The sequence below is a fragment of the Rutilus rutilus genome (genome assembly GCF_951802725.1).
Source record: "Rutilus rutilus genome assembly, chromosome: 11".
NCBI classification, from domain to species: domain Eukaryota; kingdom Metazoa; phylum Chordata; class Actinopteri; order Cypriniformes; family Leuciscidae; genus Rutilus; species Rutilus rutilus.
In genome coordinates, this window is record NC_140216.1 from 35,359,312 (window position 1) to 35,380,938 (window position 21,627).

At 37.4% G+C, this 21,627-nt stretch overlaps 2 protein-coding genes and 1 long non-coding RNA gene across 4 annotated transcripts; 1 reads left to right on the forward strand and 2 right to left on the reverse strand.

Moving 5' to 3' along the window:
• Positions 1-1,546: 1,546 nt before the first annotated feature.
• LOC311299443 (uncharacterized protein) lies at positions 1,547-11,676 on the reverse strand. Of its 2 annotated transcripts, XM_084423008.1 has the most exons (18): positions 11,616-11,676; positions 11,113-11,207; positions 10,858-10,993; positions 10,751-10,780; positions 10,401-10,457; positions 9,833-10,222; positions 9,538-9,639; positions 8,645-8,877; positions 8,340-8,518; positions 8,013-8,106; positions 5,952-6,308; positions 5,735-5,852; positions 4,755-4,846; positions 4,551-4,665; positions 4,263-4,364; positions 3,381-3,545; positions 2,548-2,706; positions 1,547-1,807 (listed from the first exon to the last, which is right to left on the reverse strand). In XM_084423008.1, the coding sequence occupies exons 2-18, from the start codon at positions 11,194-11,196 to the stop codon at positions 1,602-1,604; spliced, it is 2,619 nt and encodes an 872-aa protein (XP_084279134.1). In that variant the 5' UTR covers positions 11,197-11,207; positions 11,616-11,676; the 3' UTR covers positions 1,547-1,601. The 2 variants fall into 2 exon arrangements, with proteins under 2 accessions (XP_084279134.1, XP_084279135.1); XM_084423009.1 differs by lacking the exon at positions 11,616-11,676 and having other exon boundaries at positions 11,113-11,278.
• A 454-nt stretch (positions 11,677-12,130) lies between these two features.
• Positions 12,131-13,760, forward strand: LOC311299485. Its single transcript, XR_014629132.1, has 2 exons — positions 12,131-12,800; positions 13,293-13,760. It is a non-coding gene; the product is annotated as an uncharacterized lncRNA (long non-coding RNA).
• A 2,187-nt stretch (positions 13,761-15,947) lies between these two features.
• Positions 15,948-20,058, reverse strand: LOC311299463 (E3 ubiquitin-protein ligase TRIM39-like). Its single transcript, XM_084423036.1, has 7 exons — positions 19,889-20,058; positions 18,755-19,326; positions 18,544-18,639; positions 17,975-18,208; positions 17,745-17,883; positions 16,923-16,958; positions 15,948-16,758 (listed from the first exon to the last, which is right to left on the reverse strand). The coding sequence occupies exons 2-7, from the start codon at positions 19,322-19,324 to the stop codon at positions 16,211-16,213; spliced, it is 1,623 nt and encodes a 540-aa protein (XP_084279162.1). The 5' UTR covers positions 19,325-19,326; positions 19,889-20,058; the 3' UTR covers positions 15,948-16,210.
• Between the last annotated feature and the right edge of the window lie 1,569 nt (positions 20,059-21,627).

A 21,627-nucleotide genomic window follows, 5' to 3' on the forward strand; every position in this document is an offset into this window, starting at 1 on the left:
AAGTAGCCTATAAGCCAACAAACTGCAAAGGTAAATGGGTTGCCCCTTAAACCTGTGGTAATTCCATATACTTATTTATTATTATTATAAATGTTACATGAAGCTGACTCATTTTGCTCACATAAAAAAAGATACAAACAAACAAAACAAAAAAAACAAGCAAACCCCTTCATTGTATCTTCAAAGTGCTCTTTGAAGCGTGGCCCTAGAGATCATATGGACCTAGAATGCCAAAATTAAAACTTTGGATTAGAGCCAAACCAAGTACATCGTTGGAAAGGTCTCGCCCCGGAGAGTAACATATGTCAGTAAAAAGATTATTCATGGCTCCTGCTTTGGTATATTGGCCTTTGAACCCTGAGCTCGGTGCATATATTAAGTTCTATAATTTAAAAAAAAATTATAATACAGACATGGGACCAACTGTTATGGAAAGCTCTTGACCTCATCTAATAGTCAGTGTGGTCAATAACAGGGGGCGCAATTACATATAGGTAAAATAGATTTTCACCCATTTTACAATTATATATTTAAAATCTGATTTCACACATGAGTGTATCATGCCCTTAAATATCACAATAAACTCTCAAATCAGTATTTACAACTTCCAATTCTAGGAAGAACAGTAATGTAGACTAAAAACTACAATTCCCTACAGCCGCGCTATGCAGCTTGATAAAATAAGCGCCATATATGTAGTTTTTCTGGTTTATAAACCCTAGTTTATACCAATTAGGGTTGTAAAAACATATATCAGCTTAATATATATAAAAAAATATTACAGTCAAACTAGTGATTACACGGCATCTATCGAAATAGCACGATTGCTGTTAACTTAAAGTAAATATCGCGGTTAATTTAAGTTATTTAGCAAAAACACAAACTTCCGCATGACGTAAGTGAATATCAGCCAATGGGAAGAGTGAAAAACTCCCCGCGCCATGGGGTACGTATGACGCAAGTGAATATCAGCCAATGGGAAGAGTGAAAAACTACCGCGACGCGCGGGGTGAAACTCACTGTGGCTCTGCAGTCAGACCCATACACAGTAAAGGTCAGACCCTTCTCCGCCGCAACATGGTTATATTTTTTTTGTGAAGGTGCACGTCAGGCTACAGCATGGCATATACTCGACTCAGAAGTATTATCAGAGATTGAACGTGTCCCCGGATCACTGACAATCACAAATCACTTACATCCCAAAATAAACCATGTGGCACAGTCATAGACTGTAGACAGTACGCCTGCTTTATTATGTTAATTTCAGTTATTATTTTGATTGTAAAATATTTGAACTATCCTTACCTATTTAGTAACTAATTTCCAATAGATAGTGTGCTGTGAAAATAACTAAAAACATGGTCAGATATCATTGTGGGTACAGTAACTTCCCCATTATTTTTTACTAATTGAAAATAGTAGCAGTACCCCTCATTTAAACATTTTGAACCCAAACATTGTTTTCAAATGTGTCCTTTCAAAAACATGGTAACAGAAACAATTATATATAGAAAATGTTCCCCACAGTTAGATAAAAGCCAGAGATAACATCTAGAGAAAGTGTTTATTGTTCAATAACATCAAACATAAACATAGTGCATTTAGTCTTCATCAGAAGTGCTCTCATCATCTTCTGACATCTCCTCCTCCTCCGACGATGAGTCCATTTCCAGAAATGGTTGATGGCTGAGGATTCTCCTATAAAAGCTTTTGACTTTTACCATTTCTGCTTTTAGTTTAGTTTGTTTCTCAAGAACCAGACATTGTAGTCCTCTTTGTACATCCTCAGGCTGGTCAGCAAACGAGGCTGTAAAAACAAAAGATTTTCATATTATCATAAACACACTATTCTTAAAGGTCCCCTATTATGCAAAATTCACTTTTGCATGCTGTTTGGATATAAATGTGTGTTGGCAGTGTGTGTACACAACCAGCCAGCCAATAGTGATAAAAATCCACTCACTCCTTTTTCTGAGCCCCCAAAAAATGACAATTTAAACATACTGTAAAAAATGATCTGTTGGGTATTTTGAGGTAAAACTTCACATACACACTCTGGGGACATCAGAGACTTATTTTACATCTTGTGAAAAGGGGCATAATACGGGACCTTTAAAGTCAATAATGACACTTTAATAAGTATTTACAAAGTAGGTATCAATAGTCATATTACAACAGGGTTGTGAAATGAAATTTAGATACAAGCTTCAGGAGGCAGTTTTTATAAATAAATAAAAAACTGTCAACAGTCAACACTTGTTGGTGCAAGCTATTGCTCTCTGTTCTTTCCGCTCAATACTGGAGGTTGAGTACTTTGAGCGGTGACATTTGCTAGACAGTGACAGCCTGTTGTGTTTATTACACATCTAATCTAGTTTGCCTGGTTTATGTTTAAATTTCAGATTTCAGGATAGTAAGCAGTCATTTCCCTTTCAGTAGAAGAATGTGGAAAAGAAAAACTCTAGTGACAAATTTTGCAGAGATACAAATTAGTATAGTCCAGATCTGATATTTCAGGAGACATACATAGACAAAAATAGTGCTTACAGTTTGAGGAGAGAGTTGCCAGCATCATAGATTTTGCCTTCATTGCTGTCCAGTGCTGCTGCATTTCTTTAGAGATAATCGTTTCCTCCTCCTTCAGGCGTCGCACAGCCATAACCTTCTCAAACACGGTTCTTTTGGTGTGAAGGTCAGCAGCAGCAGCTTCAATTCATCAACATCAAAACAGAAGACATTAGAGTTAGAAGTTTTGTTCTTTGGATTAATACAAATAAAATTATGCAAGTGCTCAGATATAGGTTTTATTAAAGGGATAGTTCACTTTGAAATTAAATTTTGGTATGTTTTAGCTTACCTCAAGGGCATCCAAGATGTAGGTGTCTTTGTTTCCACAGTAGTTTCAATTTGATATTTTTAGGTCAAACCGTTCTTGTCTGTCAGTCATATAATGCAGGTCTATTAATGCATGCACAGAGAAGTCAAATTTTTTTTTTTTACCTCACACTTGGAAGCATGCACGTCCTCAGATCACTTGGACGTGGTTGTGTACAAGAGGTAAAAACGATATAAATACTGTTCGTTTTCTCACACAAACAGCTCGTTTCATGTCTTAGGCCATCAATGTGTACTTGCGATGGGGAATTGTTTAATTTGGACGATGAGGAATTGTTTTAATTTGGACTCTGTGCTTGTGTTTTGAGCCAGTGACCATCGACATGCATTATATGACTGACAGACAAGAACGGTTTGACCTAAAAATATTAAAATTGAAACTACTGTGGAAAAAAAGACACCTACATCTTGGATGCCCTTGAGGTAAGCTAAAACATACCAAAGTTCCCTTTGAAATAAAATGATCCCTTTAATGGGGAACTTACTTTCACTTATGTTGTTCCAAGGCCATTCAGTCAGAACACTGGCATCAGTGGACACAATTTGCTTAGCTGGTTCAGCCAAGTTGTTATACTCGCAAATGGTCACTGCCAAGCGTTTTTTCTCATTAAGAATGACTTTTCTGATCTTGTGACGCCTCTTGTTGCTATCTGCAACAAAAAAATAAAAAATTAAATTCTGAGTATGTATGTATTTAAAGGGGTGGTAAAACACGATTTCACTTTTCTAACTTTAGTTAGTGTGTAATGTTGCTATTTGAGTATAAACAACATCTGCAAAGTTACAACGTTCAAAGTTTAAAGCAAAGGGAGATATTTGCTTTTAAAGAAATCAATTTCTAAGAACTACAGAAACGGCTGATAGGGACTACACGACATTCCTGTGGGCATGCTGACATCACTATGTCCAATATTTACATAAACCCCTCCTTTGGGAGCACAGTACATAAAGGGGGCGAGGCCATTTTATGTTGCTTTGAAAAAGAGCTAACCAATCTGAGCCCATTGCGTATTTTTGAGGGCGGGGCTTCATAGAACCAGGAATCATCTGGCCGTTTTTACAAGGAGGGACAGAGCAGTGTAGAATAATGGGTAAATATGTGAAAAATAATGCGAATTTTTAAAAACGAAGCATGAACACGTTACAGTGAACCCCACAAACACAATCAAGCCTTTGAAAAAAGGTGTTTTACCACCCCTTTAAAATCAAATCCCGATTGTGACACTTTTAGCAGTGTTTTGGAAAATGTGCATTTTATTCCTTTAACCACCCTGGATAAGATTTTGTTGGGTTTTCTGAACTCCTGTGTAGGTTACCATGTGCATTTTCTAACAAGGCAATGTCAAATGTCTGCAACTGTGACCTACCAGTTTGTTTGTAAAGGTTTTGGGTTCGCACTTTGATGATGACTGCTAGCTCTTCAATTCGTGCCTGCAATGCCCCAAGGCTGCCATCACCTGGATCAGTTTCTAAATCAGAGTCATATTATTGAGTATACACATAACCACAATCATTCTATTACATTCAGCAATCATTTTTCTTTAAGCATAATTAGGGTTAACCAATGGTTCACGTTCGCTCTGTTGTGTAACCCCAGGAATTTCAATGACAAGATCATTGTTGATTGATCAACAATGATCAATAAGCCATCTCACCCTCAGCCCATTGCTGCACATCAGACACCCATAGCTGCAGTGTGTCATCATCTACACCAAGCTCATCTTTGGTAGCATTCAGGATGTCCACTTGTTCTTTGAGCATCCTTACAGTCTACAATAACAAATGTCCTTTCATGTATGCATGTACATTATTTGTGTTTATTTTCATTATGATATCAACATCACTGTAGAAAAATGTACCTTGGTGTATCTCTGGCTTAAAGTGCGGCCCATATTCTTGACTTTCTTTTTATTCCACCCGGAAGCCAGAAGGGTCAGCATGTTTGTTCTTCCTGAATTCAATGTCAGTGCAAATTAATAATCACCTCCTAGACACAGACACACAGAGACACACAGGCAGGCAGGCACACACACACACACACACACACACACACACACACACACACACACACACACACACACACACACACACACACACACACACACACACACACACACAGGCAGTCAGTCACACAGAGACACACACACACACACACACACACACACACACACACACACACACACACACACACACACAGACAGACACACACAAACAAACAAACACACCCACACACACACCCACACACACTCACACAAACACACAGAGACACACAGGCACACACACACACACACACACACACACACACACACACACACACACACACACACACACACACACACACACACACACACACAGACACACACAAACAAACACACAGACACACCCACACACACCCACACTCACGCACACAAACACACAGGCACACACAGAGACACACAGGCACACACAGAGACACACAGGCACACACAGACACACACACACACACACACACACACACACACACACACACACACACACACACACACACACACACACACACACAGACAGACACACACCCACACACACACACACACCCACACACACACCCACACACACACCCACCCACCCACCCACACACACACCCACACACACACACACACACACACACACACACACACACACACAAACACACCCACCCACACACAAACAGACACAGGCACACACACACACACACACACACGCAGACACACAGAGACACACACACACACACACACAAACACACAGACACACCCACCCACACACAAACACACAGACAGACACACACAGACAGACACAGGCACACACACACACACAAACACACCTGCTTTGGACATGTACTTGGTCGTGATTGCTGCCCTGGACAAGAAACTGTTCACTTGCTCAACCTCTTCTCCAATTGTTGAGCCTGCACCTTCCTGAAATGCGCCTCCCCATTTAATCTAATAAGAAGTGCGTACAATAATCATAAAATAATGTTATTTCTAAACTACTCAATGACTCAAATGACTACTAACTTAGTCATTAAAGTTGCAATGTACCTCGCATTTCCCAGTGTGAGCCTTTGCGTGCATTACAGACAGGAAAGGACGCATGGACTGGAGCTTCCTCATCTCAGGGCATTGCTGAGCCACCTTGGACAAATATGGGAAATATTTGCATGCCACATCGGAGCAAAGGAATGTGATGTTTCCTGGGGCTTTTTCTGCCAACATCCTTTGGAGGAAAAGAGGGTAGGCAAAGATCTCCCCTCGAAACATGTTCAGTGCTCCAAGGAGGACTCCATGGCGACAGACAGCAATTTCAAGCCCTTCCTCATCCAATTTGCTGGTGTTTTTCCTGGAAGACTCCTTAGCTGCTCTCCAACTTGAAGATCCACACGACCCTTTTCCTGAGATCTATAAATTCAAAGATTATAACTGAACTAAATGAATTTTTAAAACCCTCTAAGAATTGTGACTGTCAACTGGTTCTCAAAGTTACTGGACTGGCTCTCTGCCATTTGTTCATAATATACAAAAAATTGAGTCTCTGAATAATATTTTCACTGTGTCAAATACTCTTTCGGTGTGGAAGGGTGTCAAGAAATATTTAGCTATTCCTAATAAGTTATCTTTTAAGACTCCTATTGCACTCAATCCTGATCTTTCCCCAAGCGTACAGAATATTGGTCTTCTGACCTGGAGGGTGAGTGGACTGTCAGAGTTTGGTCATCTATTTGATAATGGTCAAATGAGGTCATTCCAGCCATTAAAGCAGGAATTTAACCTGCCCAGTAAAGATTTTTATAAATTTCTTCAATTACAGCACTTTTTGGAGTCACACTCAAAAGAAGGCAATATACGTTTTAATCTTACTGACGTGGAAAAACAGCTTCTCTCTTCAATTACTCTTAAGAAGAAGATCTCTGAGTTATATTCTTTGCTGTCTAATGTTGGTCCTTCAAGTTTTGATTCTTTGAGAATGATATGGGAAAATGACTTAGGATCAAATTTTAGTGATGAGGAGTGGTTATCTGTTTGTACATGTGTTTTCTCCAAAGGTGTCTCAATTTCGGCCCAGGAACAAAATTATAAATTCATTCACAGGACCTATCTAACTCCAGTTCGACTTCATAAAATGTTCCCCAATTCTTTTCAATTATGTTTCAAATGTAGGTCGAACATTGGCACAATGATGCATGTGTTTTGGGATTGTGATAAAATCAAAGGTTACTGGAAAGAGATCCACATGGTTGTTCAAAAGATTATTGGAAAGACCTTTGCAAATGTTTACCTTCTGAACTGTAAAGCTGGTCTATGCCTGGACTGTGACAAAGAAAGTGTGTTGAACTTCTGTATATATATGGCAAAAAAAATTATATTATTACTATGGTCAACTCCTCAAATACCCTCAGTTAATATGTGGATGAGTCAGGTCGCTACTCTTTTACTTCTGGAAAAACTAACTCACGATCTGCATCAAAGATCTGATGTTTTCTGGCGCACTTGGTCTTCTCTGTGGAACTTTCTGGAAGATGCTTAGCGACTGATATATCTTTTTTTTTTTATTACTGGTCTATAAAATGTCCCTGTTATGTATTTACTTTGATATGCCCTGTTGTATTTTTTTATTATAATTATTTTGTTTTTGCATTTTATATGCTTATGTATGAACATATATATCCAAAGATTGTAAGATGATATAGCTTATATGGCTGTACGTGCTGTTATGAGATACCGGTACCACTGTGTTGTGTTATTGTAAAAAAAATAAATAAAAAAAAATAAGTTACTGAACTGGATGTGTTTGTTTGCAGAACTACTGTAGGATAAACTAGTTTAACCTCCAAATGTATGGATATAAAAAGCCTTTACTGTCCTTTTAAAATAGATAGATTCTAGATATGCCTTTCCTACCTTAAAGTAATCTTAATAAGACATTAAACCCTGGAGAAGCCTAAACCAAGCAAGTCTAAAAAATATAATTAATTTCCTGCACAGGTTACACTTTCTTAGGTTAAAGACTCATTCATTAAAAATAAGTCTCTATGATTATGTTATTTTACTCAAAGTAAATAATGTCAAGACAGCAATGAGACAAAAACAAATATTGAAACTTGCATGATTTGTTTGTCTGTGGATGTTGTCAACAAACTCAGCAACCTCCTCATCTTTCTGAATAAAGACACCTTCAAAGTTGCCTGGCTCTGAAGTGCTGAAACAATACAGTGAGATCTGTTCAAACAAATAATGTGCATTTTCCATACACTGTTGACATGGGCTACAAGTTAATTTAACCCATATCTAATGCATAATGTAAAAAATATCATTTTATATGGAAAATTCTACGCTTTGGCTCCTTAACCTGATTTGGCTACTAAACATTCGAAGTGTAGGAACCAATAGTTAGGAATACTTTTTTGGTCTAAAACCCTAAATTTGAAATACCTTGCATTTGATTTGAAGCGATAAAGCTTGCGGTTTCCGTCAACTGACACTGCAAGCATCTCTGGAGTGCAGGCAGGGCAGTCAAATGATTTCTCGTGGAATATCTTCTCCACCTCGTATGTCACAGCAACCCACTCAGAAAAGCTTTTGCTGAAGGTATCAGCTGATATTTTGCCCGCCTTTTAGATTTAGGACAAACATAGGAAAAAACTCTAAGGAAAATAATATTTGTGTAACTCACCATAAACACTAACTAATAAACATTGCATGCATCTTCATTAAGCTTGGCAAAATTGAAAACTCACTCTTCCGAAGCGCTCTGTTCTTTCATCAAGCATTTTGATGTACGCTTTAAGTGATACACCTGGTGCAGCCATCTTAAGGTCATAGAAAGACTGAAAGACATCAGTGGTATACAGGGTGCAGAAATTCATGGTGCCAGGCCAGTATCCATCTCGCTGGATGTCCTCAATGTTGGGGGACCATGTTAGGCAACAGCTGGTGCAACTCACAACTGGCAATACAAGGTTGTAGCGGCCTGTAGGGAGCATTAATTTAAATGAATAAATGAAGTAATATTGTTAAGGAAAACAGGCCGTTGTTTTTTTTAAATTCCATCTTTAAATGGTTATAGGAAAAGATTGCAAGAAGATGTTGCGGAAAACACATAATAATGCACTGTAAATGTAGGTACTGCCACCTTGTCATACTCGTGCATTACAAAAAAATACCGTTTTGATAATAACACACATACACCCACAGTGAAATTGGGCAAAACCCCTTGCATGATGAGTAATCATGAACAATAAGAAGGAAGGGAGATCAGTGCGTATGTGTGGGTGTAGTGTGTGTGACAGAAGTAAAAGAGAGACGGAGCACCAGCTGTGTCGGTGTTGTGCAGAGGTTTCCGCACCTCGCGGGATGGTTGAATCATTTATCAACATTGATGAACTGCGCAAAGAATATTATATCGTTTTTATACAGTACTTAGAATATACCCGTGAGGAACCGTGATGTGCATGAAATTCTCAGCGGGCACAACTTGGCACAAGACTGGCAAGCGAGTGGAGCAGATAGAAAAATGTCAACAATATGCCTCAGTTTATCTGTAAGTGTACAGGGTAAGTTACACTGACTAAATAATAGAAACTGCAACTTCTCAAGAGGCGAAGCTACCATGTGTAAAATGTCCACTTACCATTTATGGTAATGACAGCCACATTTCTGCCAGGTGACGCATGAATGTTGCCTGTTGAACAGCCACACACACGATCTGGTCTCTGTATAGGTAACAGCCGTGCTATCAAAAAAATGAAATTGTGTATTGTTTAGATACCAAAAAAAGCACACACACTAACTTGTTATGCAAAATTAACTATTTCTTCAACTAAAAAGACGCATTGCATAGAGAATTTGGTTTCTTAATGTGAATCCAGTTACAAGAATAGCACGTTTCATCCATAGTAAGGCATAATACTTGGAAATGGTCTTACCCATTTGCTGGCGCAACTCTGACAAAGGCTGCCGAAATCCTCCAGTTAGTGACTCTCTGTTGTGCAGGACAAAGCGTGAATGGACAGCAGTATCACAGTCCTCACAAAGGAACGGGAAAGGCAGGCAGTCCAGACACCTCACTACAGCTTGTTTGCCACACTGGCACCCACAATGTGGATGTGGATCTTGGTTAGCCAGCATATTTTTAAGAAGAAATGGTCTGGCCTCTTTCCACTTTTGTGAGGACACTTTGTTTCTGATCTCCCAGTCTGTAGCAGCTGACTCGGATGACGCCTCACAAATCACTGCTGTGTCCTCCAATACTTCATCATCTACTACCTCCTCAAGCAGCTCAAGGAGCTCCTGACGAAGCACCTCAGTTTCAGATCCTAACAGAAAAAGAATGAAATAAATAAACTTCGCCAATATACCAACTCTATTGTTTCAAATTGACAACAGCTCATACATTTCTACCTAAACCAAAACGGTCAAGAAATTACATCTAAACTAATAATAAAAGTATAATCTATCCAGGCAATTACAATACACTATGCTTTAATTATGTACCTTTTGTTAGGTTGACACTGGAAACAACATCAGTAGGTGCCGCACATCTGGGCTGTTCTGTGTTAACAATATATTTTTTTTAAGGAAATACAGGTGGCAAAGACATGCAGGCTTTAGAGAGACTATCAGTTTTCAGTGCAATTCTGACAATAACATTTGGTCTGTTTTATTAATTGATGGTATTGCTGCTGAGACTCCAACCCCTTCAACATGACATAAGGAGAGAAGAAAGACAATCTGGAACTTTGAAACTCCTTTTCACAGACTTTAATAAGGTTATGGAGATTAAAACCATGTAAATATCCATCTTTTTTAGTTTTTCATAATCACAAAATGTGTTTTGGCTTTACCTGTGCGTTGATCTTGCTTCGTAGTTGGCGCTGAAAATGACATTGAGACCAATTTAGTAATGGAAATTAAGTAAACAGAAAGGAGAAATATAAGTAGGACTACTAACCAGATGGCATTCCACTGGATTTCTTACTGGATGAAGGCCTTTTAGGAATAACAAACCCATGCCTGTCACGCTTCTTCCATCGAACAGGGGTTGGGGTTTGTTCCCTCTGTGCCTTGAGTTCCTTCTGAGACTCACTCTGTGTAATTCAACAAGACACACAAAAAAAGCAACACTCCAAATAATGAATATATAATTTAGGTGTAAAATAATTTTCTTAGAACGTTTTGCCATAATGCAACACTTAACTTAACTTACCTCCAAAACCTGAAGAAATCTGTTAACATCCTGAAGCTTATCCTCTAACTCCAAATCTTCAGCATCAAAATTAAAACCACTCATTTTTCAACAAACTAAACAGGAGAGATAATATTGACAGAACAAAAAATAAACAGATAGCTTACTTAATAAAAACCTACAATCAAATGCATCTTCATAGTTTGTATTCGGGTGAAAATGTAAAGTAGCCTAAAACAAATATGAAAATACATGCAAAGTTATATTTTAAATTATATTGTAATTATATTAACACTTTAATAACGCAATTTAGCAATTTTAGCTAGCAAGCCCGTTAGCTAACGTTAGTTTAAATTGGCTTATGAGAACGAGTCAACGATTTACATTTAACGTTAAATGTTTTACTTCTTGAAAAAGGTTTGCGAGATTTTAGCAAATCAAACCAGACACGTTGTCTTTCTAAAACAGCTGTATAATATCACCTTCAGAACTTAAATAATAGCCAAAGTTTGACTTAACGTTACCTGCGTCACAAAATGCTCACGAACTAGAAAAAACTCCCATCAAACTCCGACCCCGTCAGTGTCTCCATAGCAACGGATTATGGGTAGTTCTCTTCTGACAAATATTTTATCGAGATTAATTTATTATTAATGGTGAAATGGTAAGGTTTGTGGCTAATAGTAGGCTGAATATAAATATTAACAATAATATTAACAATAAAATAATCTTTAAACCAATCAATATTCATGACGCTGTTGTAAAGTAAAAAAAAGACCATAACATTTTCATATTGTAGAATTATCAATCACGTTTTTGTGTTGAAATATATAAAAATAAAATTATATATATGTTTAATATCTTAAAAAAAAAAAAAACATTTGAATTGATTGGGTGAAGCAGGGTGAAGGGTGAATCCACTGGCTCCGTCTGCCAAATATTTTATCGAGATTAATTGATTATTAATGGTGAAATTGTCAAAACAATGAATATAAATATTAAAATAAAAAACAACAACATTTGAATTGACAATGAGGACACTTCCGGGGTGTTATATCAACACTCAGTTCGCCGTGCCCTGGGCGTTCAATAGTACCGCGGATGGGTTTACATTGGAGTTAGTGGAAAGCTCTGTGCGTCTCTTTTGACGCTCATGGGTGCCATGTGCGTTGAAATTGTACGCTGACGGACGTGTCAAAAGCGTAAGTATATTACGCCCCGGGAATGAGAACGGGTTGTCTGTTCCCGACCGTGTCAATCAAACGCTGATTCGGCGGACCACACCTGATGAAACACTTAGGCTGCGTTCGAAACCGCATACTTCCCTACTATTTAGTATGGGAAAAAGAGTAGGCGAGCGAAAAAGTATGTATGAATCCAAAAGAGTAGGCGAGAATTACCTGGGTGACGTACTAATTATCGCGAGATTCGGACTTAAGTGCGTTCGAATATGCCTACTTTCCTACTATATAGTAGGCGAAAACAGTACGTGAAGGAAGCAGTACGTTCGAAACATCAGTATTCATAAAAGAGTAGGCGAGAAGTTCCCGGATGGCTTACTCGCTTCCGCCCAGATTTTTGAGTGCTCAACGATGGATATTCTTCTATCCCAGGAGGCCACGCGAGAGGATACGTCATAAAAAAGAAGAAGAAGGATAGGTCATACTCGAACGTGACGGAAAGGATGACGGACGAGACTGTTTTCAAATGTGAGTATTACAAATCAAATGATCGCATGTGTTGAACTACTGTACAATAAACTGTTGAATTGTTGAAGATGTAAAGACGCTATATTTGTGATTTTGCTGTAAATCACATTTTATTATGTAGCTAACAGAGAAGCTCCAGTAAGGACACATACGTCTCCAAAGTGGATTTGCATACATTTTAAACCGTATACATCTTAAATACAATTACTAAATGTCTATTTAATATCTGGCAAGAAAATCTTCTATAAGAATTGCAGATTACTACGTCTAATAGATATGAAATAGGCATCTGAGTGATGTATGTGTGCTATTATGTAGAACAAATCTATAAAGTAACTAAACATAAGTTATCTATTTTATTTGTCCATTAGTACTGTTGATAAATTAAGGAACATTTATGTAGGATAAAAAGTTAAAACAACCTCAACATGTAAATGTAGTGTTGAGCTCATAAATCACAGAGGTAATGTGAGTCTGGTCTGGATGTTACAGGGACAGATGAACAGATGTGTGTTTATCCGGTGGAGAGTGGCTCATGAAGCTGAATGCTACAATCAAAGGCTCTGTGACATTACAGAAATGAATACAACAACTATTTAAATATTAAGTTGTAGTTTATTTTAATTATTGTAGTTTCAAACAGAGCTATTACAGCACTTTTCTGATTCTTGATTTCTGTGCATTTGCTGCACAGCTTTTGTGGTGGAGCAGGACCTGCAAGGAAAGATGATGTGGCGGCATTTGTGGAAAAAAAGCTCTATTGCCTCAGATTGTGAAGCACAACACATCACGCAACAACCTCCGGCACGAAGGCACGGCTCACCTCTGGCGGTCAGCTGATTCATCAGAGCCGCAGAATGGGAACCGCTGTGTTGAGATGGCAGAAGGATGTGGTTCAGCGCCTGTAGCCTACATACATACATGATTGACTGTAGTTTTAATAAAGCTTTGTTTCATGTGTTGACTTGTATATGCATTTGTTTATTGTGTGATGGTGACTTTGATTCATTCTTTTACTAATTTATTAATATTTCTCATTGTTGTCAGTAAATAAAATACAATTAATTAATGCTTTATTTATTGTTTGAATGAAAATGTAGATGTTCACTATATACACATCTAGAGTGTATTCATGCATAGCTATTTCAAATGACATACATTACATTTTGTTTGTTTTATTGAATTATATAATTTACAGTAAAAAGTAATATAATTAATTGATCAGCATTTATCGTTGTTATTATTGTATGTTTTGGGGCTGGAATAGCAATGCAATTCATTCTGGGGTAATATTAATTTTTAATAATGATACTTAAATTTTTCGAGTATAAAATCAACAGTTTTCCCCAAAGGTGAATCTCCCTTTGTGCAGACATTACAAACGCTGAGGAAAACCGTTCTAGGTAGGGCTGTCGAGTTACTGATGTTATGAGGTATATCATGTAGGCTATGTATGTATATATATATATATATATATATATATATCAATCATGGGTTTGCAAACATATTATGATATTTTATACACAGGAAAAAACCTATAAGGTTGAATATCAATATTTATTTTCTTAAATAATTAATTATATAATACATTTAAAAAAAAAAGCATTTTCTGTTATTTATAGGCCTGAGGGATGAAACGAGAGTTAAATTTAACAAGAAAAAGAGGAAAACAAAGCAGTAAGCCACTTTTGCTTATGGATGAAAATGTTTGGATATAAAATAAAGAAATTAACAACATATTCAAGAGATGACAATTTTGGGATTTCGTAATAAAAATAAATATCGTTAAGGATAAAACGGTGGGTCACATTAGTAGGGTTAAATATAAGAACTTAAATCAACCCTAAATGTACTCACAAAATAAATGGGAAGCAGTTTTTTCAAAAAGACCACAAAATGAGCAAGTTTAATCAATATCATGATATTTACAGACAGATTAATTAAGCGTGTCGTTCAAATCTTTTAAGTTGTTGCGCTTGTGATAACGCGTCGTAGGTCACATGATAACGTCAACATGGCAGATGTCCGGTTCTCATTCATACTCAACGAGATCTGGCTATAAAGTATCTACTCTTTTAGCGCTCGTTAAGTAAGTACTCATTGAAATTAAGTACCTACTCATTGAGTATGCGGTTTCGAACGCAGCCTTAGTGAAACACTTCGAGGCTTCGTTTGGCCATAGTCACGTGACATAGGTGTTTTGAATCACGCTTCGGATCAATAGGCTTGTTTGAGATGCGCCTTGCCTCGCCTGAAATGTAGTCGAGAGTAGGCGGCTGCAGTGAGAGGAGGAGTGAAAAAAGCGCAGGCAAGCCGGACAGTTCTCTCTTCTCGTAGTGGATCTGACACCTGCGAGATCAAAGATGGATACCGCGGGATTCACGCTCGTGCACAGTGTTGCTAATAAACTGGATGTAATTCAATTTATGTTGCTTTTATATGAAAATAAATAAAATGAACAAGACACCCAAAGTACTTGTTATTTAATTCCATTCCAAATACATGTTTATCAATATTTTTTTCTTTAATACAGACATATGTGTTTTTATTTTTTTATTTTTTTATAAAAATTAAATTGCATAACCCATAGAGATCGCACTGTTAGATAGTTTGGGAATATTCACACATAACGTATACACATAAAACATGATATCAGAGTTTTAAAATCAAACATTTTAAAAGAGAACAATACATCACGGTTGTTTAAACCAATTAACATTAAGCTGTGTCGTCAGCAAGTCGTTTCCCATCATGCTTCTGATCAGCGCAGTCAGTGGAGAGCAACTGCGCTCGACTGCAGAATCCGACAGGTGTGCCTTGCGCTCGCGAGAGATTTTTGACATACGTCAGCATGACATCAGAGCAAGGCGGACCGCACTCGGACACATTTCTAACCGGCATGCATCTCGCGCTGATCACCGGTGATCGATTCTGCGCAGATTTTGCTCATCTCAAACAAGCCTAGTGTTTCGAAACATCTGCGCTTCGGGATCTCGCAAAGCTTCGGAACGACTGTTTCGCGTCAGCCATCCTTACCAGTGTAACATCTATGATATATATTGAGGTATTAACATCTGATTTACCACAGTAATATCACAGATCATTTTGTAATTGAAATGGTAGAAATAACTTTGATATAATTTATTAATGTTTTCATAGTTTGGTTTATTTTGGTATAAAAAAGAAATTTGAGAGGGGAGAAACAATGACATGAATGATTATGAAAAATTGAAAATAAAATTGTTAAACAAGCATTATATTTTTAATTTGTTAAATGATAGATTTTGAGTTTTATGCTATTTTGATTTTTAGAACAATGACAAACAAATGATGAAAAAATAGCAAAACATGTTTAGATTTTTAATTATATAAATCATTTTCATTGTGTATTTCATATTAGGGCTGTAAATTCATTTATTGTATTTGACAGGTGTGATGATCAGTGGAGTTGAGTTTTTACCTCCATAGTTTAAGGATGGGCTAAAAAATGGATAGAGTTTCCCAGTGAAAGACTGATCAGTGAAAGAGTAGAGATGAGAGCTGGACTCCACGTCATAAAAGGAGAGCAGACCCTCCTCATAATCCACACACACACCGACCCGCTGCGGCTTCACTCTCACACACAGAGAGACAGGAGGACCAGCACAGGCCAAATATTCATTCTCATTCCTCAGAGCCACAATCCAGTATCCATTACTGGGACACACTGTGATCTCTCCCTTCCTGTTAATGGATTCTCTGGCCACTCCTAAATCCCATTCAGTCTTTCCCTTCACCTGCACCTCAAAATAAAATCTCCCTGAGGAGAATCCCTCCTTTCCCAGGACACAGGGACACAGATCAAATCTCTCTGGTTTGTCTGGGAGTTTCTGTCTAATGTCTCCACATCTCACTTGTTTTCCATCATCAGACAGGATAAGAGCAGGATAAGCTGTATCAGGATCCAGAGTCACATCCACTGAGAAAACAGAGAATATGAATCACAAATTCACAATACAGACACTTTGTGATGATGATAATAATGTTTTTAATATGTAATCAGTGTTTAATCATACTGTCGGTCAGTGATGAAGCTGTGAGTATCTGAATGTAATCTAGTGTAGTGCAGACAGCACACTGTACCTGCATACTGCTGTATCCTCTTCAGTTCTGTAGAGACTAATGACAATAAAACATCATCAGATCTTTGACATGTTTATGTGTAAATTATAGACAAGATTTAAGGTTATATTTAAAGAATTGTGAACAACATCATGTTTTATCTGATCAATGTTTCTCTGCTGATATTTAGAGAATCCCTGAACTCCTATTGTGTTTGAGCTCGAAATATTCCTCCTTTTAGAACATCTTTGGGAATGTTTTATGAAACATTTTATGACATTTTTATTTTAGATATTTTTATGCCTAATGTTATTCATCTCAGTTTTGGAGTGGATTAGTGTTGTGGTTATTCACTAAAGACAACACTACAAAAAATAATCTTTATGAAAATGAAAGCCCAGCACTGTAAAGCTGTTTGAACTACAGGTCAGAAATATTCCTCTAAAAAAGAACAAATTTGCATCTTAAATTCATGATGTCTATCGATTTGATTTTCTTCTGCTAAACAGATTTTATCTGACACATAATCACAACATTTAGATGAAACAGCTGAAAAGACCAACAGAAAATGTTTCTCATCTAAAAGTGTTGACAGATTTACTAAAGCCTCAAGGTTCTGGTTACAGTGATGAAGCTTCTAGTACAAGATGAATTTACTGCATGTTTTCTGAAATTAGAGATGAATATGACCTGCTCTCTTCAAGAAGAACTGTGATGATAATGAGACACAAACACATGATCACACACTTCTCTTATTTCAGCTTTAACAGACTCATTCTTCATTACTGATATTAAAAGATGATAAATATATGTATCTGTACGGTGTGTTTGATATTGCTGTACCAGTTTGTGTGAGTTTCTCCTGTAGAGAGTCCTGCAGTTTAGTCAGAGCTCTCCTCAGAGTCTCCAGACTCTCATCAGTCTTCACACTGATCTCAGACCAGTTCCTGGTGTTTCTAGAGCTGCACAGGGATGAGTAAATCTACAGCAGGAGAGAGGAGAAATCCTTCAGCATGGGGAGTGTTATGGTGTCATATACTGCATTATCATTGATCAGAGAGATGTTGACTGACCTGTAGGAGGTGGAGGTGATCTTCAGTGTGTGAGAGCTGCTCCAGCGCAGTGTTTCTCATCTTTAGCTCAGTGATCTCCTGCTCCAGCTCTTCAATGAGCTCTTCCTCCTGTTTCTCTGCTGCTTTCTGCTGCTCCTCCATCATCTCCAGCAGTTCAGTCTGACATCTCTCAATGGAGCGGATGAGATCAGTGAAGAGCTCCACACGGGCTGCTTTCTCCTTCTCTGTGTTTCTCTGCTCAACCAGGACAATCAACACATTATTAGTGGAGTTTGTTAAGAGAAGAATCAGTGTTATTATTTCTCATACTTCAGTGTCGGTTTTCAAAATCCCTCATTCTGCACCGTTTGCACTGAATGATTCCTCAAATCATGTGTGTTGTTGAGGAGAGATGTGTTACTACTTTACTAAGTGATCAAGGAATCACAGACGTGTCGATATTCAGACCAACAGAGTGACTGTGAGTGTGAAATTGCTTTTATACAACAATCCAATAAACAATTCAAACAACAATTCAATAAACAATGATAAATATTTAAATTAATAAAATAAAATAAATTTATACTCACTTTTCTGACTTCTGCTGAGTGTTTGACGTCTTGAATCTTCTTGATTCTGTCCTGGATCATCTGCTGTGTGTCTTTCTGTGTCTTCATCAGTTGAGTCTATAGACAGAGAACAACACAAAATATGTTTTCATAACTGATTCATTTATATTAAAGAACATGTGATTCCTCATGATAAGAGCCATTTAAAATCAGTTTAATCAGCAACTTTTACCTTCTTCTCTTCACTCTCCTCTTCTATAGAAACAGTGCTGTGGTTCTTGTGGTCTGTTACACCACACATCAGACACACGATAGTCTGATCATCTCTACAGAACAGCTCCAGAGGTCTCTCATGTTTCTGACATATATAGTTCTCCAGATTACTCACAGGATTGATCAGTTTGTGTTTCTTTAAACCTGCCACTCTCAAATGAGTCTCTAGATGAGTTTCACAGTAAGAGCTCTGACACACCAGACACGACTTCAGGGCTTTCAGCTTTCTTTCCTCACAGATGTCACACAGAACTTCAGCTTTTTTCAGAACTTCAGCTTTTTTCTCTGGACTTTTCTTTTTATAGTGATCTACGAGCTCTCGGAGTGTGGTGTTAATCTTGAGATCAGGTCTGTGCTTGAATGTTTCTTTACAATATGGACAGTTGCAGGTCTGGCTGTTGTCCCAGCACTTATTCAGACAGGTCTTGCAGAAGTTGTGTCCACATGGAGTGCTGACTGGATCAGTGAACACGTCCAGACATATAGAGCACTGAAGCTCCTCAGTCAGTGGACCGCTGGAGGAAGACATCGCTGGAGAGAGAAATGATGAAGATACATCACCAGCAAGTTTGGACACACTTGATACACACACTCAATTTAAATTTCTTATAATCTTAAACGATATTGTGGGAGCAGGACGAGGCCGGTGGCGTGATTGATAATGAGCGACACCTGCAAGCGACGCACCGGTCTCGTATATTTACAACAACTAGCCTATATAACGCTCTCCATAAAATATATTATATGGCCATGAGTAATTTTTATCTTAATAAAGTTTAATGTAGGCTAAATGTGATTTTCATCTGCAGTTTAGCAGGTTTGTGTTCAGTGAATCTGCAGGTCATTTTAGTAGTTATGTATTTGTGACAAAATGACAGAAACGCCAATCTTTGTATCACAACCAATCAAATGACATATTTAAATACAATTCTGATACCATTTTAGTGCAGTAAACAACTAAAATAGTTAAGTATTTGACATGCTTAAACCTGGTTCAGTTCAACTTATTCCAGTTTGACATAAACCTGCTAAACCAGTTCACTTCCATTAGAAACCTGTTCAGCACAATCTCTCTTATATTTCTATCTCTTACCTGTGAGGATCAGATGTGTCCACAAGACTCTTTGAACGGATCAATAAATATTCTGTTGTTTAAAGAGGTTGATCGTTTCAGGAGTCCATATTGTTGTTGATCAAGTTAGTTTCACTTTCTCTGAATCTCTCTGAACTACAGTGATGTCAGAGCTCCGAGTTCCCCAGAGTGGACGATTGGGGCGGGTCGACACATTAAGGCCGCCCACACCCGATTTTATTGGTTTATAATACAGCAATCTTATTGGCGTAGACGCTTGAGGCATGAGCATGCGCATTCCTTTATGTACGAATTTATGAATTTTCTTCTATGCTGTTTAGCCGTAGGCTACTACAGAAATATTAAGTGATATGACGATTTCAGTAACGATCAATTGGATAATGTTTTGATGAATTTACACGAATCAAGTTAGATGAAGTTACTGTCAAAATGTATAAAGCGCTCATTTCACATCGTTTCAAAGCAGCTTTACAAAAAGTCATATTGTAAGCTTTAATATTGAGCAGTTTTAGGGTTGCCAACTTATGGCAACTAGGCCTAAATGTTTTTGCAACCATGTAGGCTATAAATACATGAAGAGAGCATACTTTCCAGATAAAGAAAACTTAGATGATTAGTATGGGCTGCTTTTGGTGCTTGAGATTGTATTGGTTATTTTGTGTTTCAGTAACAAGGTCCAACCAAGTAGAATACGGTACAAGTTACTTTAATGTAAAATGTTTTTCTCTATTTAACATTAACTTACAATAGTGACATATTTTTTATGACATCTTCCGTCAGGTAGTGGAAAGAAAACATCCAAAATACACTTTTAATTGTAGACTACTTTATTTACATAGATTTCGATTACAATTCATATCTTTAAAGTTTGCTTTTTTTAAATGAGTTTTTTCTCCAGTTCAGCATCACTTACATACACCAAACATTACAGGTTTATTCATATATATATTCTGAAGGTTTTTACTGAGAGGTTTGTTCATATATCACTTGCCTAATATTATACAATTTATTCCTAAAAACATGGTGAAAACTTATTTGTTGACAGTATTTGCTGATTTATGGAGTGATAAAAAGAGAAATCCTCAATCCTCTCTCTAAAAACCTTTGATTTATAATATGTCAACCAAATGAAACAAGAATTTTGCATCTGACTTCATCCAATATTCAGATTTTTGTTTTGGAGTTTATGCAAACGAGTGAATAGCTAATTAGATAAATGCCTCATTTACATACATAACAACATAATATTTCTGAAAACGTACAAAAATGTTTGGAATTCTTAATGTATTCCATCAACACAGAAAGGAAAGTGATATTTATTATAGTTAATTTTTTACCCTATTTATGTGTCTTGCCTTCAAAATTGTTCACTGTAAGTTTCTTTGGCAAAGTTTCCCTTTGAAAAAAAAAAACCCCTTTGGAAACTTTATTTTTAAGAGTGTAAACTACACACATCTGAAGATTAATCTAAATACTGAGTATTATCTGCTTTTATTTCATTGCTAACGTCGTTAAGTTGTACGCAGTGAATGACAGTGTGTTTGGTCTCGTCTCTTCCAGATCTTGGTTCAGGGTGGCGTTACGTACAGAGACGAGCCCTGGCATAAAGAATGTTTCTTGTGTTCGGGTTGTAAAGTCCAGCTGGCCGGACAGCCTTTCACAACGCAGGGTGAAGATCCGTTCTGTGTGAAGTGCTTCAGTAACCTGTACGCCCAAAAATGTGCCGCCTGCGACAAACC

What these genes read in the sequence shown, in the direction of transcription:
- LOC311299463 (XM_084423036.1), bottom strand. Translation starts at nt 19,324, where the DNA reads ATGTCTTCCTCCAGCGGTCCACTGACTGAGGAGCTTCAGTGCTCTATA. An exon ending in AGGAGAGTGAAGAGAAGAAG is followed by an intron (nt 18,640 to 18,754) that starts GTAAAAGTTGCT and finishes CTCTGTCTATAG; the next exon opens with ACTCAACTGATGAAGACACA. An exon ending in ACTCAGCAGAAGTCAGAAAA is followed by an intron (nt 18,209 to 18,543) that starts GTGAGTATAAAT and finishes CTGGTTGAGCAG; the next exon opens with AGAAACACAGAGAAGGAGAA.
- LOC311299443 (XM_084423008.1), bottom strand. Translation starts at nt 11,196, where the DNA reads ATGAGTGGTTTTAATTTTGATGCTGAAGATTTGGAGTTAGAGGATAAG. An exon ending in ATCCAGTGGAATGCCATCTG is followed by an intron (nt 10,781 to 10,857) that starts GTTAGTAGTCCT and finishes TGTCATTTTCAG; the next exon opens with CGCCAACTACGAAGCAAGAT. An exon ending in AAACCTTTACAAACAAACTG is followed by an intron (nt 3,546 to 4,262) that starts GTAGGTCACAGT and finishes TTTTTGTTGCAG; the next exon opens with ATAGCAACAAGAGGCGTCAC.